Genomic DNA, 9,998 nt, shown 5'->3' on the forward strand with positions numbered 1-9,998 from the left:
GAAATGCCTAAGATCTTGACAGATATTACAATGGGAGTTCAAAATATATACGCCTCCACTACCCCCTACCCCCCAGAGAAAAGAAATCCTTGGCTGAAACCTTTAATTGAAGAAATTGAATTCACTCTATGTATTTATGGTTACTTGTCTTAATGGCATTATATGCAAACCAGTTTTTAATGATCATAAGAATTTCCGATACCTAATTATTTCAATATATTTTTATTTTAAAACAGGTCACAACACTAAGCTCAATCCCATTCTGCCACTGTACAAGCTACAAATGCTTGCTTAGCAGCTGAGGGGCAATCTTTAGAAGCATATTTGAAAAGTGAATAAAAATCCATATAAAACAAATATTCAAATAGTTTCCATAGGAACACAGATAAGTGTGACCCCATCTCTTAGTCTTCCATATTGTTGCATTTGTGCCAACCCTATTCTTAAAACATTTAATAACTCTAGCAGGAATTAAGTTAATGGTCCCCCAAAATGCTCTAATTCAAGCTAAACTTGCAATTAATGCCTACAAACAGCATCTATACATTAATACTAGCTGAAGTACAAGTTGTTGAGTGATGTTCCATTCCACTTTCCCAAGCACAAGATAATGGCAAAGTGTTGATATCCTGATCCTCTACTTCTGCCGGAAAACCTTGGTTCTTGATTTGTTGCATGCATTGCCTGAGAGACACAGAAGTAGCATATTAACATACTGTATAAGTCTCATTTTTTATTGAGTCATTTTAGTTGTATCCGACTCTTTGTGACCCCATTTGGGGTTTTTTTTGTGAAAGATATCCTTCTTCAGTTCATTTTACAGATAAGGAAACGAAGCTTTAACCCCAAGATCATAGACAGCTAGCATCTGAGGTTGTATTTGAACTCAAGATTTTTCTGACTCCAGGCCCAGCACTCTATCCTCTGCATCACTGGTTAGCTATCATAAATCTCATGAGACTAATTATATTTTGATATATGGCCTTGTAATTCCCCCCATTATTGTGGCAAACATAATAGCAATGTAAATCAATCTCTTAATGCAGTCATTTCTTTAATACCAAATCTTTCCAAGAAGAGCACTTGTGAATTTACATGAATACAAATCCTGAAAGTTCAGGTGTGTCTATCTACTTACCCATTTTATATAAATATATTGCCAATTATACTATTAATTATGTAGTAAAATCAATTTTAAAACTAACCATGCTGGCCCAGACATCACATAATAGATAGTAGGTGTCTGGAATCCATTGAAAGTAGAAGCAGCAGCAACAGTATAAGCGCCCATGTTTTCAAACAGCATCCAATCTCCTACATGCATTTCTGGCAAATCACAGCGTTCAACAATTCGATCAAGGCCATCACATGTTGGTCCCCATATGCTACAAGAGTAATACTTCTCATCTGGTTTGGGTCTCTGAAAAAAAAAAAACAACAATCAGGAATATACTGTTATACCACTTCAATAAGACCTTTCCTTGTCTTGTTTCTTAAAGGGACTCTTCTTACCTTTTGTAGAATAGGTTTAACATGAGCATGATCAAATAGGATGCAATTAAATGATCCATATACTCCATCATTTACATAGTACATAAAGGTTTGGTCATTTGCCTCATCTTCATCTAAAAAAAGGAGGAAGAGGAAAAATCCTAATGACTTTTTTGTATTAGTCAAATGTATTTACTTTAGCACTCGAGACTGCTACGTACCATCAGAACCTGTCTGTTCCTTTAATACAAGTTTTTTGGCAATGATGTTAACTGCAAGTGTGAAAGCTGATGCAACATAGTATCTGCCTGGTTCAGCTATAATTCTCACTCCAGAGTCAGAAGGAAAATACTTGTCCAATGCTGGATTGATTACACTTGAGATCTGAGTAAGAGAATAAACCATGAATTATTTGCAGGCAAATCAGGAGACAGCCATTTACTGGTGGCAATTTGTTTTGGTTAACTGATTCTCCATGGCACATCAGACTAGGGGGTCACTGTTAACACAAACACTAAACCCCACAATATATAACACATAGTTTTACTCCCAGAACTAGTGAATTCTCCCAGACACCCTACAGTGCACAGGATTTTTTTTAAAGTGTTAAGTATTTCTTAAGCAACATACTTTAAAAATTAATCCTAGTTACATTTGTATAATAAATATTAATGTTAAATGTTAAAATGCTTTGGCTATAAACCTTTATACAATTAGTCATGCATATTGAAAGCTAAATTACAAAAAATACAGAAAGAGTTAAGTAAAAAATGAAGTTCTACAAATTTTTAGGAGTAAATTAATGGCCTGGAAATATTTGAAAATTCTTTCCCAGATAATCTTAATTACCAAGAAATCCTGAATAGTTTTTAAAAACTTAGGTACCTCTTCAAACTTAAGCTTTACATCTTCAGAGCCAGGAAAGCCACCACCAATATCAAGAAGATACATGTTGAAACCAAACTCCACCTACAGGTCAAGGAAATTAAATTGTCAGGCAACTGCAGCTCATTATGTAGTTGCTAACCACAGAAATTTAAGTTAAAAAAAATCCTAAGATGTCAATGCTTTATTTTTTCAAAAGTTATATTAAAAATTCACTCAATAAGCTACGCAAGTAGAACAGTTATTCTGACAACAGTAATAATTCTATTGCAAATTGGCTACCATGGATATTTTTTATACCCCTTGTAAGCCCTGTTACTTACCCCCATGTCAAAGACACATCGGGCATCAGAAACTGCTTGGACAAAGGTTTCTGGATCAGTACAACCACTTCCCACATGGAAACTAAGGAGAGAAAACTATTCGGTTATTTCTGACAAAATAACGACTTAAGGAAATTTGACACCTTCCTATAAAATTCCAACATGATGAGCTTACCTGACTCCAATAACATCAATATTCAGTTCCTTTGCTCGCTCAAGGAGTAGCCTACAAATTTTGAGAGTGGCACCAAATTTAACACTAAGACGACAGACAGCTTTGGAGTCATCAGTGGCAATCCTCAAAACCAGCCTAGTGGGACAAAAAAAAGGCAATCAAATTTCAATAAAACACTAATCATGTTAAGATTCAAGTGGAAAACAAACAAAACCATAGCATTCCCTAAGTAGCATTTTAAAAATCCCACCTTGCCACATATATTTGTTAAGTTTTTTTAAAAAATGGTTTACTCTATTTTACAAAAACATATTTAGAATTTTTTTGAGGGGAGGGAAATTTAGTGGAAGAAAAAGTTCTGCACCTGTTCTCAACACAAATATTAATGTACATCTACAGAATGTAAATAGTAAACTATATAATACAGAGTTTGAAATAATTTAAATCCAAAATATTGAAATATAATTACTACTTACTTTGCCTTTGGATGAGCTCTGGCAACTTTCATTAGCTCTACTTCACTATCAAAAGTCATCATTTGTACTCCATTGTTGGCAGCATACTTAATTTGTGACACCTGTTTGCATGGATTTGCATATATTATCCTTTCTGGAGGTACCCCAAGACTTTGTACTAATTGTATTTCAGTCTGGGGAGAGGGGAAGAAAAAGAAGCAATTTATTATGAGAACAGAATGAACAAAACCCAGGGGAAAAAAACTTGTTATTTGAGCCTTCATTTGTTAGATTTTCAGACTTTTCCCTAGAGATTTAAATTTGACTTGTCTTCATATATATGTTGATTTGAGCAATTTACTCATAAGCAAATAAAGCTTACCTTGCTAGCACAATCAAATCCTGCTCCTAAAGCAGCAAGTGTCTTCACTACAGCTCTGCTGTCATTACATTTAACAGCATAAAAAGGAGTTACTCGAGGAAGAGCTTTGTACCATCGCAGATGTTTCTTTAGGATGTCACCAAGGTCAGCAACATAGAAGGCATCCTTATCATCCTGAAATAAGTTAGTATAAAGATTATTTAAAATGTTTAAACATTTATTATAGTTCACAAAAATATTGCTAAGGTCACTCTTTCTTCAAGTCACTCTTTTTAACTACTTTTCCCCATCTAGTGACCCTGGGGAAACAAGGTTTTAATAGATTATTCTTTATGCCCCAATGACAAAGTTTCCTTTAGGCTTTGTCTGGGTTTCTTTTAGGCTCCAGATACTATCTGTGTTAACAAGCTGCAGACTAGCAGCTACTTAAGCAATACCTTAGCTTAATACTTACAGAAGAAGAAACTTCATTAATTTTCTGGTCCAGAATGTCCTTAGCAGTAAAGCCCTCATCAAGGAAACTGAAGTTAAATTCGTCATTGCTAAAGTTGTTCATGGTTTCTTGGTGTTCCTCTAAAGTGCAACAAACTATTATAGTATAGACAGGAAAAACAAAAGATTGTCCTGAGTAAGTCTCAATACCAAAGATCCAAAAGCTTTAAAGATTCAACTTGAAGCAATGAATATTTAGTAAATAATAATTATATAAAAAGACCAGGGATACTTAACAAAATAAAGAAACAAGATCTGTTGTAGATGATACAACAAATATGCTAGCATTTATAGAGTGCTTTAGTTTTGAAGACACATGTTATCTTTTATTCCTAATAAAACAGCCCAATGATAGGTATTATTTTTCCCCCATTGTGAAGATGAGGAAACTGAGGTTACTTCAGAGGTTAAGTGAATTTCATGGAGTCACAGAGCTAGTAAGTAGTAATGCAAAATTTGAATTCAGGTCTTTCCAAATCCAATACTCTATCTATCCACTTTGCCACCTATCTGCCTACAATAACAGCTAAGTAAATACAAAGGAATTTCAGGAAGTACATTATACACCAGTGTTTGAAGACAATATCAAACAGAGCTAAGTCTTAAAAGCATGTATTCCAAACTGGGGGGACAAGCCACAGAGAAGTAAAGACCCAGAAATGGCATGTCAAAAAATCTTAAGATAAATACATAACAAATTAGTTTAATTACTTACATGGAAAACTAAGAGATGGAATTTAAAGACAAGCTATTTCCAGCTTTACACCGAAGGTGGTTCTCCAGGAAGACAAAGTCCTGTTAAATACAAGGCTACGATTGTGCCTTCGGTGCAGCCGTTGCACTGGACGTTCTCTGATAAAGACATGCAAAATGTACAATCAAATAAATTTTGTACACAATAAATCACAAAAACCCCAAAATATTTATTTAAGAGGGCTATTTAATCATCCTTCATGATAAATTTTTTCGGAAGTTCAATAATTTTGAAGAGAGACCCTGATGTAGGGTCATCTGACCTCTTCATTTTACAAAACAAAGTGAGGTAGAGAAAGAACTTTGCCCAAGGTGATATACATAGGTAGTTTTCAGTGACAGAGCTAAGTTTCAAACATATCTCCTTACTTCTCCAGCACTCTTTTATGATATATGTATGGTTCTTCAAAACACACCTAGGATACCTATAATTCAGTATCAGGTGTATGAAAGTTTTAATAGAGCTTGTATGCAAAATTCTTTTCTGATGACCCAAGTGTACCAAATTGCCCTCATCTAACACCCAAGAAGTAACTGCCAAAAGTAAAATGAAATGTATATAGCATGAGGTTCTGAAAAATATTCAGACTTATTTATATAGAATATTTTCATTGAAATGCCTCAAAACATCTATCCCTAATTACATGTAGTACAAATTTTCAGGATAAGTTTAATATTTAAGTTTGAGTCAGACTAACTTTAAGAATCTTATTTCAATACTGTTTCCTTCTCTGGACATGTATTTTCAATCACTATATAATAGCTGTAGATCAGAATAAGGAGTTGGTAGCCAAACACACAATTATCTTCATCCTCTTCAACAATCTTTCTACAAAACTTATTCTCCAGAGTATATGAAAGATTTTTTTTAATGTTTTAAAGAAAAAAACCCAATCTTTTCTGTAACAGGTAATTCTAATATTTACAAACACAAAATAGAGCAACTACGGTACAATATTTACTGTTCTTATGGCCTCTACTTTACAGTCAAAAGTGGTTACTGGGTATTTAAGTGCAGAGTAAACCTTCAGTGCATTTGAAATCATCAACTGTTTTAAAATATAACCTTAAAAGAAATTCTCTCTTCCAGCCCTGCCAACACTAAAACTTGTTGAAAGGCAAAATAAGTAAAGCTAATCTTTGTCTATATAAAAACAATTCACCAACGGGCAAAAACAAGGTTTTAAACAATCTATTGGGCAGACTGTTTTTCCCTATAGAAATTTTTTAAGGTACGCTTCAAATTCAAGTTGAAAATGTTCTAGTCCTTTATTCATATGTCCATAACAAAAGATATGTACTACATTTACCTGAAGTGCTCTTCCTTATTATTCTATTTGACATCCATCAAAAATGCACTACGTATTTTTAAAACACATTTAAAGTTGTAGTTTTTCAGACTTAGTTATAATGTACTTTATAGCCCAAAATTATTACTCCTATATTTCAAATGGCACCAGTTATAAAATGAGTTGGCTGGCTGAAATATTAAAATACCCCCTCCCCACTCCTGAGAGGTCCCTAAATTTTCAGAAGTTCCCTGTATCAATGACATCACAAGTATCTTATCCCCTTGTCCCATTTCTGAACCCAACTATTTATTTGATATTTATTTTGAGATCAGCAGACCCAAATTCAGTCTCCAAATCAAATTTCACTTGAAATTTAACACCTTTGTGTGGCTGGAGTTTCTGATAAATTTTGCGTTTTGTTTAAATACTATTTGGGGGCAAGTGGGGAGGAAGGGAAAAATAACTTCATTTTTAAAGTACAATTAAGTATGGCTTTAAAAGCAGCTGTCAACTTTTGAGTTCTGTTCATTAGAGTTCTGGTACCAAAACTAGTTTTGCCAGCCAGGATAATATATACATCTATCTTAAGATCTTTCTGTGCTTAAAATTCCATTCTCATTGGGGTCTAAAGTATTTATGTCTACTTCTAAATTTTTATGATTACAATTAGAATGAATACTTTGACCAATTAAGAATACTTTAGCCGACACCAATGAAGGGAGTTACTGTTTCTAAGGTCATTTTAGCTCACTGTTTATCAAAACTACTACAAGGCCATTTCAGCTCACTGTTTATCAAAACTACTACAAGGCCATTTCAGCAAGACAACCTAGTAAAGAAAGAAGAAACTCCCACAAGTTTCTGTATCAGATAAGTACCTTTCTAAATAGCTTTCAGCAACCAATCCACCCACCCCGGTAAAAAAAAAAAAAAAAGGAAAATGTCTTTATGCAGGCTATAATCAGAAAAAGGGCCACCTGTTGGTAAGGAGGCTGGAAAAAAACACATAAGGGGAATAATTTGCTATTATCACAGCTAACATTTATTACAAGATGGCTTAAAAGCACTTTCCTCACAACTACCACATAAATCGTTATATTTATCAGCTTTTTTCTGATGAGTACTGCAAAAGATCATAGGATTTAGTGGGACCTCTAAGTCCCACTAAAATAAGTCAGATCAACTTATTTATCTATACGGGAAGAACTGAAATGATTTGCCTAAGGTCACACAGCCTTGTCAGCAGATTTCGTAGAAACATAGCGCTAAAAGAAGGGACCCTTAAGTCAAGGACCCCCTACCCCACAGTCTTTACAAACGAGATCAAATTTGGATGGAGTCGATGGATTTTTGTTTTTGGTTAACACGGGGCTGGGAGTGGGTGACGTGACAGTCCCGAGTGGAAAGGTCACACACAGTGAGTAGTGGAGTGGCCAAGTTTGCTCCCCGGGCAGCGAACCACCCACGAATTTAAACAGGGGTGAATTTATAGCGTTTAGCTTCCTGTCGGCCGCCTCTTCAAACTCCCCTGGAACTGAGGGTAAAAGAAGAAGTGAAAGGACAGCTGCAGCTCTCACCCTCCCTCCTTCCAGGCAAACCGCGTGGGGCCGGGCGTAGTGAAAGGAGGCGCCTCCGGGAAGAACCATCAAACCCCAAAAGCGCCCGTTACCTGCTGCACCAGCTGGGCCCGCGGCCGTGGCCGGGCAGGGTCCGGGGGAACCCAGCCATTCACTCACACTCGCCGGCCTCACTCCAGCTCTCCACTCTCCCCCCTCCTCCGTAGCAAGGGTGGTCTCAACCACCGCTTCCTCCTCCGCCTCCCCCCCTCAACATCCGGGGTGGTCTCGCCCACCCGCCCCTCAGGAGGCTAGCGAGGGGTCCTCGCCCGGCCTCGCTCCTCCGCCAACCTCTCGGGGCCTAGAGTCGGCTACGTCGCTTCCCGGCCGGAGGCCGGCACCGGCTCCACAAGGACACGTGGCCGCCTGACCCGTCACAGGCCGCCGGTTGGTCGCTGTCCCAGAGACAGGCTGAGCTGCGCTTCCCCACCCCCAACCTCTCACCTTAAAGGGCATGGACGGAGTGGGCAGACCCCATGGAGATGCTCAAGATGAGCGGAATTCGACGGCTTCGATGCCTTCCCCCCAACCTCCGCCCCCGTTCAGCCGCCTCCTGCCCAGCTGGAGGAGCCGCGCCGAGCCGCCGGCCCGAGGTGGCACTAGAGCTGGTGGCAGAGCAGCTACCGGCGGCGGAGGCTGAAGGGGTCTGACAAAGCCCGACGGCTCCGCGGCGCCGCTACTTATAGCGCCGGCGTCGTCGTCATGGAGACGCACCAGCTCAAACCAGCCCCGATCGGTTCCGTCCGGGAGGAGGCGGAGGCAGCAGCAGCGCCCAATAGAAGGACGAGGTGGGAAGTAGAGGAGGGAGACGGGCGGTTAAACGTCAGCATATTCGAATACCGCCTAGAGTGTGCACGCCCCGCCCGCCCGTGCGCCTGGCTCGCGCCATCCCCCGCCTTCCTCTCTCGCCTCCCCCCTCCATGCCCAAGCTTAAGCGGTGCAAGCCCTCCGGCAAGCTCGCGGACTCTCCCTTCTTGGGCGGGCGGGAGCGCGCGCAAACACTTAAACACACCCCCTCGCGCGCCTGGGGGTTTCCTGAAGCGCGCTTCTGCAGACCGAGTAGTTTCGTCGGGTTTACGTGCTTTTGTGGGCTCAGGCACTGGGATGAATTCTTGCAGCCTTGCAATGGGGTGAAAATTAGCCTCAAATAAATGCACGGCGTTCCCTGAGCATTTTTCCACCTTTCTTTGACTCCCCAGCAAAACACGATTTGTTTTTATTTGAAACCAAATGTCCCTGATGTTAACCAAAGTGGGGAAAAGAGGAACTTTCTTTACAAACCAGTATCTTTCTTCAGGCCTCCCTGCAGGTCAAATAAAGCCTTCACGTGCACTTAGATCCTTCCCTATGATCTCGGGAAAACGCACACCCCCAAGGGCAGACTTTTGATCCGGGTTTCCTTTTTAGTAGGGAGAGCTATTCTCTGCACCCTAATTAGCTTTGGATAGTGCTTTAAAAATCCTTTAGGTAAAAGTTGCCAATACATATGAAAGGATTGTTGAAATTAGTGAAAATGGTAGGATATTAAATGTATGTTTGTTCCTCAAGCTCCTTTCCCTCCTGAGCCTCAGTTTCCTGATCGTAAAATAAAAAGAACCTTAGAAATTTTGTAGTCCACTTTCTTCCTTGAGGACCAAGTGGAATAATAAGTGAAAAGCGCTTAGCACAGTGCCTGGTACATAGAAAGCACTAGCTATCTTAGAGATGAAGAAACTGAGGCACTCAGACAGCTAGTTAGTATCCTTTGAAGCTGGATTTATGTTCACTTATATTCTACTGCTCTGGCCACTGCCCTGTAACCCCAAATATTTTCTCAATTAACTAATGAACATTTATTAAGCGACTACTGTAGCAGTATCTGGAATTGTGCTAGTTACCGAAGATGCGAAGATTAAAGCCTAGTCTCTGTCTTCTCCAATGGAAGGCAAGGACTGTTTCTTTGTATCCCTAATTCTCCCGGAGGTCTCTTTCAACCTTTAAATCCATGAATCTATGAAGCACAAATCTGAAGTGAGGAGTTCAGTGAACCCATGGCATAGTACAGAGCTGGCCTCGGAGTGAGAAAGATCTGGACAGTCTCAAGTCTGGCTGCTTCTGACATATGCTGCTGACGTGAAGGGTGGGCAAGCTAATT

General features: G+C 39.2%; 1 protein-coding gene across 1 annotated transcript; it reads right to left on the reverse strand.

Annotated features, from left to right (window-relative positions):
• Positions 1 to 206: 206 nt before the first annotated feature.
• Positions 207 to 8,527, reverse strand: ODC1 (ornithine decarboxylase 1). The gene is made up of 12 exons (XM_020992691.2): positions 8,309 to 8,527; positions 4,919 to 5,055; positions 4,166 to 4,299; positions 3,712 to 3,885; positions 3,351 to 3,523; positions 2,875 to 3,009; positions 2,700 to 2,781; positions 2,377 to 2,460; positions 1,713 to 1,875; positions 1,513 to 1,625; positions 1,206 to 1,420; positions 207 to 684 (listed from the first exon to the last, which is right to left on the reverse strand). Exons 3-12 carry the CDS (start codon positions 4,265 to 4,267, stop codon positions 540 to 542), a joined length of 1,386 nt encoding a protein of 461 aa, XP_020848350.1. The 5' UTR covers positions 4,268 to 4,299; positions 4,919 to 5,055; positions 8,309 to 8,527; the 3' UTR covers positions 207 to 539.
• Between the last annotated feature and the right edge of the window lie 1,471 nt (positions 8,528 to 9,998).

The sequence above is a fragment of the Phascolarctos cinereus genome, unplaced genomic scaffold (genome assembly GCF_003287225.1).
Source record: "Phascolarctos cinereus isolate Bilbo 61053 unplaced genomic scaffold, phaCin_HiC Scaffold_2;HRSCAF=192, whole genome shotgun sequence".
NCBI classification, from domain to species: Eukaryota; Metazoa; Chordata; class Mammalia; order Diprotodontia; family Phascolarctidae; genus Phascolarctos; species Phascolarctos cinereus.